Genomic DNA, 13420 nt, shown 5'->3' on the forward strand with positions numbered 1-13420 from the left:
CAGGGCACATGCCTGGGTTGCAGGTCAGGTCCCCAGCTGGGGGATTTGCAAGAAACAGCCAATCGATGTTTCTTTCACACTTCAGTGTTTCCCTCTCTTTCTCCCTCCCTTCCCCTCTCTAAAAATAAATAAATCTTAAAAAAAAACGAGAAAATAGAAATGACTACAAGTCAAGTAGAATAATACACAATGCTCAAAAAATGTTAGCTACTATCAAAAGAAGCGTCCATATGGGGGTATAAACTACATTGGATGACAAACCTGAACTGTCTGTCTTTTTGTTTGTTTCGTATCCCCCTGTCTGTCCCTAGAAAGGGTGACTGAGGGGAAACAGAGATGAAGTGTAGACCAGCTGTCTCTTTGTGGTTGGCTTTGCTTGGAAGGTGGAGAGGGCAGTGTTAAAGTTAAAGGCTGAAATGAGGCTCTAATTTATCAGTGGGTTTTGATTGTCAGCAAATCTCGATTCTCCATTGCCGTGCCTAAAAGTGGACTATTGCCCTCTCAGTAGTAAGCCTGTGTCCATTTTTAATTCCTCCCCTCCGTTTAAATCTGTCTGCAAAAGGTAATGAAAGATTCATATTTATAGAGCCACACTTGGAATGAGTTGGAGGCTATAAATAGACACGCCAACAACCAGGGCAGCGAGGGATCCGGCTCTCAGAGTCCCAGAATCGGGGCCCAGATCCTTGTCTCCTCTGTGCCCCAACTCTGGCTTGCTCATCTGTAGACAGCGGTGTGCATTTCCTACCCATGTGAACGTGGAACACGTGCGTGGAACATGCACCAGTGTACTACGGAGGACACAGTGCTGGGGGATGTGCTGTTTCCAGTGGCAGAGTGATCCCTGTGGACCAGGTCAGCGTCTTCCCCCGACCACTTCACTGGAGATCCCAAGACGAAACGTTACTCCCAGGTAGCGACCCCAATGCTGTAGGGCCGTGACACAGCTGACATGATGATCATGTGGTGATTACTGACCAGTCTGCAGAGCTTGTCGGGGCTAAGGGTCCATGGCGACACTCCAGGCTTCAGGTGCTGAGTTCAGCTTAGCTGCTGGCTTCTTGCACAGTCAGGCTGCCAGCCCGGCCTTTGGGATGCCCCCACCTCATGTGTAGCTGCTAACACGGCCGCTAGATCTTCAAGGCGCAGGTGAAATACCTTCTTCTGTGGAGCCGTCCCTGGCCACCAGGGGATCTCTCTCCTCCCGATTCCTAGAGCACTTTCTGACCCTGACCTCAGTGCCCATCACCTGCTGTTCTGTTTCTCCGTTTCAGTAGTTTCTTCACAGACAAAGGACAATGCCGTCCACCTCTGTGTCCCCTGCAGGACCCAGTGTGGTAACAGGAGGGCCCCTCATGTTCATTGAGCAAATGTGCACTCCTGGCTCCTCCACTCCGGTGCCAACTATTTTGTCAGAGGTGCATTCGTAGCCCCTATAATCTGAAGCATCGAGGACAAGGTGTTTGTGTGAGGAGACGCTGTAGAAATCGGTATCTCGGGACACTGTGTGACAAACTACAAATAAAAAGTGGATACAACAGACCTGTCGGGATCTCAGAACAGTTTTCTACGGTTTCAGATCATCAGTGGTGATAAGAGAATGTGGATAAGTTTGTGCATTTCAGCAGATGAGTTTTGAATAGGCAGACCATGACCTTCTGCAGGCCTTCCCCAGCTTGGGATTCCAGAGTACATGTGGGGTTTTGTAATTTGGGAAGCAACTGGCCTAGAACGAAGACAAAACTTCAAGACCCAAGGGACCTTGAGAGCTCTTTTGCTGATTGCTCAGTCTCTCAGGGGAGCCCAACCTTTGGGCATCTCTGGGCCACACTGGAAGAAGATGAGTTGCCTTGGGTCAGACATAAATATAGGACAATCTCATAATGTTTTACATACATTTACAGTTTTGTTTTGGGCCGCATCACAGCCATCCTGGGCCGCAGGTCAGATGCCACTGCAGCCATCTGGGACAGATTTTGTTCCTTCCCTCTTTGCCTTTTCTTACTGACACTCTGCAGACAGTATTTCGCAGTACCAGAGTAACTGATTTGTTTTGCAATAAATTCTTCAGTTAAAATAAGGGTGTGTTTTGGTATTACACACAGTAAGCATGTAATTCAGTTGGAAAAAGTCAAAACAGTGTCATGAAGTTGTTAAAAGTGTGTATGTTTCTATTTCCTTGATAAAGTTTCTTTGGAATTTCTGACCATATGTTCTAAGATTTCCATTTTTTTCCACAGCCATTGAAAATTAAATGCAGAGGGTTTAAAATTTAGCATTTAACCACAAGTGGCAACAAAGTGCTTCTTAAGCTTGTATCCAAGGTAGTTTATAAGTTTTTGTCCATTATAATCCTTTCTATTGATAATGTAAGAACTATGTTAAAGGTCAGGAGTGCAGAATTCTCTCTAAGTAAACTCTGCCCCCTTGTGGTTGAAAGCATTCACAGAGAGGAAAAACGTTACAGTTGCACTGGCCGCTTCCCTCTAATTCTTCCGAGGAGCCCAGCAGCAATGTTTAAAAGCAATGTTCATGTGATGGTGCAGCAAAGCTGCACCATTTGTTCGACTGATGGTGACAACTACACTGACAGGTAGCCGTGTGCGTGTGTGTCCCGTGCTGCCACCCCATTCAGCAAGGACAGTGCCTCGAACATACTGAGCACTCGGTGACCATGTCACAGAATGCTACAGTTAGGAGGGACACTGAACACTGAGCTCAGCAACCACACATAAGAATCCCTTTTATTGTCCTTGACACACTCCCACTGGGATGAGTCCAATAGTGAGAAACTCACCAAATGGCACAGCTCATTCCCCTGTCAGACGGGGCTGCTAAAAAGTCTGTCAGCACATCGAGCCCAAATGGGTTTAAGCCCAAATGGGTTCGTAAGGGAGTCGGACCATTTCAGAGCTGCAAGGGGAGCTCCCAGCCTGGGACTTTAGGGTGAAAGGTATCAGGCCATCTGCACCTCGCTCCGCCCCCTGGCACAGCACCCCACAAGCCCATTGCTTGTTTGTAGCATTTTAAATGTTGGAAGGTGGCTACCGACTACCACTCCTTCTACCAGCTGTAGAAGGAGTCAGCTGCTCCTCCTACATGTCTTATGCTCCCACCGCCTCCTGGTCACAGCCCTCTGGATGTCACCGTTCGGGTCACGTCCCTGTCCATGTGTAACATCTAGAATGGGACACAGGCGCTCTGGACGGGCTTGCTTTGCTGGCACAGTGCCCGGCAGAGCTGATACTCCCCTGTGCCGGACGTCAGACCTCTGGAATGCAGCTGGGGCTCCACAGGCATCTTCAGGAGCCATATCACACTCCCGCTCGCTGTAGATCTTTCCCTCCGGGTCTTCTGCATCCTCCCCACACTACGCTTAGGTAAAGCTGCAACTTAAAGTGTTTGTCCCTGTCAACCAGGACCCCAGCTAGCAAGAGCTCAAGTGTGTCTGGTCAGCTCTGGCCTGCCACCTAGCTCTGTGCTGTTGTGTTTCATCTGCGTGAGCTCTGCTTCCAACCAGCCACTTGCCGAGACAAAGACCTCTGGGGGAGTGAGAACAGAATAAAAATTGTAGGGGAGCTCATGTCCCCATGGCGCCCTTCAGCCGTGTGGCCTCAGCTGCGGGGGAGGGCTCAGTTCTTTCCTCTAGAGCAGAGGTCACTGTAAGCTCACTATGAGCTCCTGGAGCGTTTTGATGAGCTGGGCTCAATAAATGTAAAGTATTGCTAGTCATTAGTGTTCTGATGGCCTGAGGGAGGAGGAGAGACTCTTAGCATCTTTGCATTTCCAGCAACGAACCTAACAGGTGAAGAGCTTGTAGTATTTTAATAGAATAAATATATGCAAAGTACACAGTGAGACGGCCTTTTGCACAGGAGAAGGGAAGGGAGTTGATCATTTTTCATCAGCCTGTGTTTAGTCTAAAAACTTCCGCTCTCTTCTCTCTCCTTCCACAGAGAAGGGGTCAGGGGCTTCTTGTCAGCTCCACCCTCCTCACCCAGACCAATGCCAAAGCTCAGGCTGTCCCCTTGGTCGGAGCACCCACACCACTAATTCTAGGGACTTTGGGAACAAATCTTCAACTCCAGGGGTGGGGGCAGACAGGGCACCACCCTGATTCCCAGATGTCTGAAATTCCACTGGTAATCTGCAAGCTTCACTCTCTAAACATCAAATAATATTTGAATTGGAGAAGACATTTAAATATCTCAGTTCCTTAGCAGCTCACAGTGAATGTGGTTTTTCTTTTCTGAAGACTTCAGAAGTCTCCAGAGAGAAGACTAGAGGGACTCTGGGGCTGGGATGAGTCGGCAGGAGTTGCAGAAGAGAAACTTCCTCCTCCTCGTGAGGGAGTCAGTCCAGCAGGAGGCGGGCTCCCTTCATCACAAACGCGCTGGCTGCCCTCACGTCCCTGCAGGGGGAGCCGGTCTGCCCTTCCACATCTAGCTCAGTCCCACAGCCCAGTCTTCCTTAACGCTCTAGTCAGAAATGACCTGTACAATATTCCTAATTTCTTAGGTGTGATAGTGAAGTTGTGGTTGTGGACAGCAGCCTTATTTTTACATTTAGAGGTAACACGTCATGAGGTGCTATCTTCAACTTACATCCAACTGGCGGAGCAAAAATATATGTACATATATATATGCAGACAGAAATAAAGCAAATACAGCCAAATAGTAACAGTTACCAAGTAGAATGACCTTCCAATTACTCACAGTTCTGATTCACCTTCTCAGATTCTTTTTCTGGTTCTTCTTGTCTTTCAAAGTCCAGTGTGTACAAGTATTATTAGTAATAATTATCGTTTTTGAGTGTGTGCTGTATACCAGGGGCCAGTGCCAGTCATTGCACATACATCCTTTCAGCAGTCTGTCCCATGGATGCTTTATGCTCATTTCAGAGAAGAAAAGACGTAGCGTGGCCAGGGACTTCCTGGGGTTTGGGGCACTACTTAAAGTCGCATCTGCCCAATGCCAAAGCTCATGCGCTTTCTACTGCATCATGCCGAATCTTGAGTCGCATACTGTGTTCCAGAAACAGTCTGAAAAGGCACATGCTGCATACACGCAGACACACGCACATGCATGAACACCCCTCCTGAGTTTTATGTGTATCAGTCCATAAACCAGAACGCCTTTGGGTGAATCACTTCTTTCTAAGCCTGAATTTCCTGATCTGTAAAATGGGAGAAGTTGATTTTAAAATTTGCAAAGTCCTTTTTATTTTTCTGACATTTGATGACGTTGGTGACTGAGATTTTCTCAAATATTCCTTGTAAAGTAAAACACAAGATAATCATCTTCCCACCCCACCCCCTCCGCCCCGGTAAGTGAACGGCCCATCCAGAGAAGTGCGACCACTGAGTGGAAGGAGGCGCCGGCAGGACTTGGTCACCCAGGAGCGGGAGCCCTGCCCTGGGTTAGTGTGAACAGCATGGCTCCTGCCCCCCAGTGAGGAACAGCAGCCCCTACGGCTCTCTGACTTCGTTACTCATAAACTGCCTGTCTACACAGCCTGGTAAAGGAGAACTCAGTTCTGAAGAAGAACCCACCTGCTCCCGACCTGTGCACCAAGCACTGTGGCCTCTCCTTAATGGGACCCTGGGGACTGCCAGGAGCCTGTGCTGACAATGGCTGCCCCGGGGGCCCATGCTTGGCGGAGACCCAACACAGACTGAACTTAGAGGTGCCCGGCACACCCAGTGGGCACTCAGCCCACCTTTGAGCAGCAGAAGAATTCTCCATTAGGGAGGTGAGAGAGAAACAGATACTCTAAGGGCGGCATCCTAGTTTCTACTAAAAGTTACCCCCGGTCTTTTTCTAAAGCAAGATGAGTCACCGGTGGCTCTGTGGGGAGCCGTGGAAGAAAGTCTGGCCAGTGCTCTTAGTCCTGCCCGGCCGCTCAGGCCCACGTGGTCTGGCGCGGAAACGTGGCCTCCGTCTGTGAAGAGACAGTTTCCGCCGGTGTGCGAAAGCTGTGGGCTTCATTAAGTTGGACCAAGTGAACTTCCTTAAAAGGGTCATCCAAGACATCGACCTGACCACAAAAGCAATGTTGGCTCGTTGTACAGAACAGTTTTTAAAAAGACTTTTCTAATGAGTGTTTTAATGTGAATGAAAGAGTCAACTGGTAATAGAAATTGCCTTTTAATAATTTACTATTATCTTCTGAGCGGGTTCATCTTCAGAATATGTGGCTCAGTTTTATATAAAAGTATTTATGTTGAAAAAAACCAGTTACTTCTGCTTCCATCTCCTTGAAGAGGTCTTGAAGGTTCAAGAGATCTTTAATAAACGTAAATGCCCCTTAGAGAATAAAGCCTTAAGTTAATCTGAACTGGCTGCAGGCGCCAGTCAGCCGAGGAAAAGCCCTTCTAGTGGAGGCGAGCTTTTCCTCGGAGATGCCTCTGCGCTTTACCCTGGTCTGTTGTCAAATTGCCGCTTCGCAGGTGAGAGCACTGGGCTCGGCAAGGATAATTCTCCCAGGCTCTCCCCGGTCCTCTGTTAAGTACCTGAGCTGTATGGAGAGGCCTCTACGGAGGGAGACCCCACAGTCTCCACTACTTGACCGCCCGGTGCAGGTGAACACGGACATGCGCACTGCCAGCCCCCAGCACCCCTCCCCGACCCCAGCAGTGCCGCATGAGTGCCAGGCTCCCAGCCGGATTATTCCCCACCTTGGGTTACTGCCACTAACTGGCTTTTTGTGCCTTGACGTTTCAATTCTCCAAGCTGTAGTTCCCCCCTAAATCGAATTTCTATGATCTCTAAGGTCTTCCCTAACAAAGATGAGTACTTGAATGCCAGGGAACCCCAGGCTGGCCACAGGGTGCTCCGATGGGCCCTTCCCACTCCCCCGCCAGGCCGCACACCCATACTCGGTAGCCCCCACTGGCATTGCCAAGCCTGGTTACGTGCAGAGTCCAAGACCCTATCCACTTAGGCTACAGAATAGGGCCATGGGTTTTTTAAGGAGAGAAGGGCCTTAGAAACCTGCTGGGATCCCAGTGGCCTCCTCGAGACTGGGGAGGTGAGATTTAGGGGAGACTAGAGGTGCAAGCGCTGACCCCAGGCTCCCTATCTGGTGAAGTCATTTGTATTCTCCCGGTGGCTCCCTCCCTGCACCCTGAGATTAATTCTGGGCGTAGTATAAATAGAGCCTGGCTCTGGCGAAGCACACCACCCACCACTGCGCTGCTTTCCTGTCGGGACATCAACCAAACCTGAGCCTTTGATTCCCTCTAGTGGCTCCAATCAGCACTTTCATAGCTGGTACTTGCATTTATTTACTCAGTGTCTAGGAAGTGCCTGCCCTCTACAGTAAAATGGTGCTGTGTTCTTTTTTTTTTAAGATTTTATTTATTTATTTATTTTTAGAGGGGAAGGAGAGAGGGAGAGAAACATCAATGTATGGTTGCCTTTTTGTGCATCCCCTGCTGGTAGTTAGCCTGCAAGGAACTGGTTTGCAACCCAGGCATGTGCCCTGACTGGGAATCGAACCGCGATCGTCTGGTTCGCAGGCCCGCGCTCAATTCACTGAGCTACGCCAGCCAGGGCTGGTGCTGTGTTCTTTACGTGAGTGTTGTTGTGTCTCGTGCAAAGTGATCAAGGGACCTCAGAAGCTTAGCTCAGTACAGTTTGGACCGGCCGATTTCCTGCTGCTGTATGGTTGCTGTATGGGGACTGCAGGAGGGAGGGTTTTATATGGCTTATTTCTACCACTAAATGAGCTGTAGGATGCTAGGTGACTCTTTTACGCCTGGGCCTCCGTTTGTGCATTATGCATGGCTTCTATTCACATCAATCCAGCAGATATTTATTGGGCCCGTGCAGTGTGTGAGGCCAGAGCCCGGTGCTATGGCGATGCACTGGTGGACTGCACTTGATTTCCAGGAGCTTATGGCTGATGGGAGAGCCAGGCCTCCAGGGAGCCACGTGAAACACAGGGCCTGTGTGCCATGCAGTGGCGCAGGTGTGGGTGGGTCCTGCTCTGTCACTTCCCGGTCTGTGATTTGGGGCACGTTGCTAACTCCCTCAGCAGATTTAGAGAGTAACCCTTTCTTCGTAGATCTGAGTGCTCATTCTAGAGCTGAACCACAGGCAGTGCTCACTAAATGGAGGCCACGCCCACTGCAGAGTCGAGTGCTAAACAGAAACGAAGTGAGACCCTACAAGGGACTTCTGCTGGTCCTGAAGGCTCCTTCCAGTGCGCAGCCTAATTCTGTGGGCTGCATTCTTTGCCAAGAGCTTGGCGCCCACTTGCTCTTGCTCTTAGGATGGAGGCTGCTCAGGGCTCTGACCCCATCAGCCCAGCAGAGAAAACTGCAGGCCCCTGGTCCCTTCTTCCTCATTTCATTTTCCTGCAGGCAAGATACAGGCCCTCCTCCTCCCCACAGGTTTGCTGCTGGTTGATCCTGGTGAATGAGTGGGGAATAAGAGATATCCTCTGTGTTTCTGTTAGTCGTCGTCCTTGGCCTTTGGTGCTTAAAACCCTTCTCAGGTGGCAGAGTGATTTTGTTCCGGGAGAAAGGACTTCACACAATGTGGGGGCCCTCCACCCCCTGACCACCACGGATGAGAGTAAGTCTACTGAGACATGATCTGCTTGGGGAGGAAAGGTGGCCAATTTCTCAGAGAAGGGCCAGGAGCCTGTTCCTCAATGGACTTTTATTAGGTTCATTTCAAACAGGAATAGAGGTAAAGCTCATTAATCACTGTCAGACGGTAAGGATCAAACAATAGATAGCATACAAAAAACTATGAGGGCTTATTCTGAGTCTTGGTCAGTTAGCTAAAGGGCTATGAAACTTTGGGAAACAAACTCATTTTACATTTGGACCCTTATCATTTAAATTGAAGACATTCTTAGCAAAGCAGGTATCACAGGATTTTGTGTATTCTTTCTTAGGCCTGATCGCCCTGTGGAACCCACCCTTTCCAGCACAGGGCTGCACCCACCTCTGGCATTGTTTCAGGATTAAGTCAGGCAGGGGAAGTAAGGCAGCCAAAAGATTAGGAGACTTCTCCCAGACAGAATGAGGACACAGGTTATGTCAAAGCCAAGGGACAAGGGTCCATCACCCCATTTTTCTGTAGCCCCCAAGTCCTTCCCTGAGGGCCCCTTCATGACCATGCCTATCTTATGTCATCCCTCCTTTGAGGAATCTTACCTGTCGTTGGCTAACCAATCATGCATTGGGGGCCGGGCAGGGTGAAGTAGAAGGGGCAGAGGCAGTGCCCCTGCCAGGGAGATAAGCTTTGTCTCCTTAGTGGCTTATGGCCCCAAGGTCTCTCACTCAGCCTTAGCCATGGTGGGTTACAGCTTCTGAAACCAGGCAGGGTGGTTCCCAATGACACAGCCCTGGCCTTGGGGCTCTTTTAACTTGGAGGTTGTATAATATTGTTGTATTGTGAATGGCTTGAAAGAGATCATTTTTCACACTGTGCTTCTTTATTTATCACTGTGTAAGGACATAAAGGCAGACCCAGAGAAAAAGCACACCTTGAACGCCAGACACATCATACCTGGAATCTAGGTGGGGTTTCATTACGCCAACTCATCAGTCATCAATACTGTAGACTTAATAATCAACAGTGTCAGAGCCTGGTACTAAGAGAGAGATAGTACCTGGCCAGGTACTAAGAGAGAGATTAATAGGAAGGAAAGAAGGTGAGCTTGGAGTCCAAAGTTGCCAACAGGATACCATCCCTAGAAAAAGATGAAAGTTCCGGGGAAAGGAAAAAGAAAGTGGAAATGAATTCCTGTTGGCTGAATGGATATCGGATCCATGGAGGGACAGGTTCCAAATGTGATAACTCAGAATTTCACTTTGGATAGAGAGGGCTGAAACCGTAAGATATGAAACTGTACAGAATGAACGGTAGGTTGGGGGGATGAGAGAAAGTGTGTTCCTAGATGAAGCAGGACCCACCAGAGCCCGCTTGTTGCACGAAGCTTTCCTGGGAGGCCAGGGAGGGTAAGGTTCTCTCAGAGTGAAACTCCTGGGGAGGACACTAACCTCTGCCTTCCCTTCGGTTTCTGTCCTATTGGGAGCCTCTGCTAGTAGGGGAGGGAAAGATCAAAAGACAAGTTGATGTTGGCCTGAGTGATTTCATTATTCATAAAAACCCCTCTGAGGCAGGAAAACAGGCATTGGTAGGAGTGTCATATGGGGGGGAGGCAGTTAAGGAAGATATGATGAGTTCAGTTAATGCAGGAGCCGTTGATGGGAGATCCTGGGACTTCTAGCACTTCTGGTCTAGGGTTCTTCCGACACCTGGCCTTGGCCCTGGCCCACGAGAACACTCAAAAACCATCCGATGTAGTTTCGCTTTCTACACACTGCCCCGCGGTGTCTGCAGTACTCACGAAAGCTTTTCCTCTTTCAGTGTCCTACTATGTTGGAAGCTCGGGGACTCACACAGAGATCAAGAGAGTGGCAGAGGAGAAGGTCACTTTGCCCTGTCATCATCAGTTGGGGCTTCCAGAAAAAGACACCCTGGACATTGAGTGGCTACTCACTGATAATGAAGGGAACCAAAAGGTGGTAAGTATATGCCTGCCGGAGGCCTCCCCGCTCCTCCTTCCTTTGCCTTCCCTCAGCTCTCATTGGGTCAGAAAGGGCTAGAATGGCCTTTTTCATTGCTGATAAAGACTCTAGACACACAACTGTACACAAAAGAGGGTATTTGGGTTGTCAGGAGAAGAGATTCTGTGTCCTCTAGGGAAACAAGAGCTATTGGAAAGCCGTCTGTCCTTCGCCCAAAGAGGGACTGCACCACGGAGGTCTTTTCTAAGGGGACTGCACTGTGGTCACTTGCTGCGCTAGTCCAGGGGCCAGCCCTTTACCTCTAGCAGGAAGCCTGCTCCTCCTCCTGCTCCTTTTCTGGGACCACAACCACCGGCCTGTGCCACAGCTTTGTGCAGAATTGCAACTTCCGAGATCTAAGACGGTGTAATATGGTAAACGTGTGACACAGAGGGATAAGTACAGGATGGCAATGAAAATGTTCAATACGCACTGAGCTGGCCAGCAGAAGAACTGACAGTGATTCTGCAGTTGGAAGTGAAGAGCTGGCCTTGGCTTTGGGGTGCAGGTTGCACAGGGCCACCATGAGGGCCCACTGGGTCCGACCACCTTCAGCAGCGAGAACAGGATTTGTCCCACTCCGTTCCCGCTGGCCCCCGGCTGGCCTTCATAGAAAACGAGAACTAAGTGACCTACTGTTAGGGTCCTTTCTGCCTTGGCTCTTTCAGCCCCTGTCTCTTTCCTTGGCCCGGGCTTTCTAGCATAAAGATTCTCACCCCCTTTACCCATCGACTTGTTTTTTTTTAATTCTTTTGATGAAACTTTGTACTTTTAAAAAAATATCTGTAACTAGGAAGGCTGACCTTAGACTTTCCTTCTTTTACAGAACTTTACTTCTTTCTTTACTAAAAAGTGAAAAGTTGTCCTTTCCTTTCCGCCGTCTATACCACTAATTTCATAAGATGGTTTTTATGGGCAAAAGCTAAGGTCTCACTAAAAATAAATTACCAGATCCCTGTTGGAGTTTCACCTGCTTGAAAAGCTGCCTCCATCACCCTGTTGTTTCCATGCTGCCTGCCGTCTCCTCGTCCTCAAATGCATCACCCTGACTCCCTGTTCTGTGCAGAGCAAGGTCACCTTAACCTGAGCAGGCTTGTTCCAACAACATCCTCAACCTCCTCGCCAGCCCCGGTTCTGAGTGAAGTAAATAAGAGCACAGTTTCCTCTAATAAAAATCCAAGAACGACTCCATTCATCTAACTTTCACCTTAATGTTTTTATTTGAACTGAAGAAAAAAGAAGAGTAGCTTGGTCTTGTGGCCCAGTGAACAGAAGGGTTAGGAAGTTAGTCACTGATTTAGGAAGGCCACCGGTGCTGTTTCTAACAGCGCTCTGATAAGCAGTCACCACGCCCTCCTTATCTTCAGTTAATAATGGGAAGCAAGGAGCGTCCTTTATTCACTCATCCAGAGGAGATCTGCACGTTCAGGGTGGTATGGCTGTAGACCCTTCTTCGCTTATTCAGATCACACATACTCATCTTGCACTTCCTGGTAGGCCACGCTAAACACTAAGATACAAGGGTGAAGAAGACACCAGTGCCTGCAGATGGCTCATCTGATTGGGGCATCATCCTAATACCCCAAGGCTGTGGGTTTGCTCCCAGTCAAGGCACATACAAGAAACAGCCAGTGAATGCACCGTAAGTGGAACAACAAATTGGTGTTTCTCCTTCTCTCTCTCTTCCCCACCTTCCTCTCTCTCTCTCTCTCACATCAATCAATTAAAAAAATTAACAAAATTTAAAAAAGATATCAGAGGCCAAGCTTTTTAGAGTTTTCAGTTAAATGGCATTCAGTAACTTAAAAATATACATATTTTAAGCACAATAGGTATTAGCTACATGCCGGGCACAATCTGTTTAGAGCCCAGTATGTGATTTAAGTTACTCCTCCAAGGTTTGTTCGTCCCATGTTATAAATAGGGAACTGAAGCACAGACACTCAGAGTGTGAAAATTGCATAAGGTCACCCATTTTGTATTTTGAAACTAGGCACTCTGATATCAGTGCCTGGGCTGTTCGCCACTAGCCAAGGCACTGTCATAAATCATTGGAAACTGTAGCACGCTGTGCGGGAGGCAAGGGGGAGCCTGGCTGGTGTGGCCCAGCGAACTGCAGGCTGGCTCAGGGGCCGGTCCCCAGCTGGGAGAATTCGAGAGGCAACCTATCGATGTATGTGATATTTCTCTCCCTTTCTCCCTCCCTTTATCTTTCTAAAAATAAATACATAAAGTATTTTTCTAAAAAGAAAGAATGAAGGATTATTGGAGGAGAAAATTATTCCAGATAGAACTAATTATGCAAAGACCCTGATGCTGGGAAAAGATGGGCTGGAAGATTAAAAATCAATTTAGTATACACCAATGTTACCTGAAAAAAATTATTTTTAAAATCTGTTTAGTAATTTTAATAAATATAGATTCCCACTATACAGGCACTCTATCCAAAGGAGTTCACTGAAGAAGTAAATATCATGATAGAAACAAGAAGAGTGTTCTAGATAAATACAAAGGAGGAGCTACTGGCCAAGAGTAGTTGGAGGAGGGGAGAGGTTTCATGGAAGAAGGTACATCTGAAAAAAACACACTGGAAAAACAGGGCTCATCTGCGAGCTGGTGGAAGGCATTGCCTAGAGGAAATCTCAGAGCACAGACCAAGGCTGGGAGTTCGGGGGAGCCACAGCAGCTGGAGTAGGGGAAGTGCAGGTGGTGAGCCTGCAGACGTTGTAGGGCCAGCACGTGAAAAGTGTCGTGTGCCAGACTAGGGGTCTCAGAACTGTCCCTACCGTGCCATGGAGTTTTTGAAGGATGTCACAAGTGCAAGGGCCTCAT

General features: G+C 48.5%; 1 protein-coding gene across 1 annotated transcript in view; it reads left to right on the top strand.

The window, feature by feature from the left end:
* The window catches only part of CLMP (CXADR like cell adhesion molecule), a 104203-nt gene that overhangs the window by 77272 nt on the left and 13511 nt on the right, over window positions 1-13420 (top strand). The window contains exon 3 of the mRNA XM_037038285.1: window positions 10389-10546. Within this exon, the coding sequence (XP_036894180.1) occupies window positions 10389-10546 (158 nt within the window). The remainder of the gene's footprint in view (window positions 1-10388; window positions 10547-13420) is intronic.

This window comes from Sturnira hondurensis, unplaced genomic scaffold (genome assembly GCF_014824575.4).
Source record: "Sturnira hondurensis isolate 20B ecotype Veracruz unplaced genomic scaffold, ASM1482457v3 Scaffold0024152, whole genome shotgun sequence".
Lineage (NCBI taxonomy): Eukaryota > Metazoa > Chordata > Mammalia > Chiroptera > Phyllostomidae > Sturnira > Sturnira hondurensis.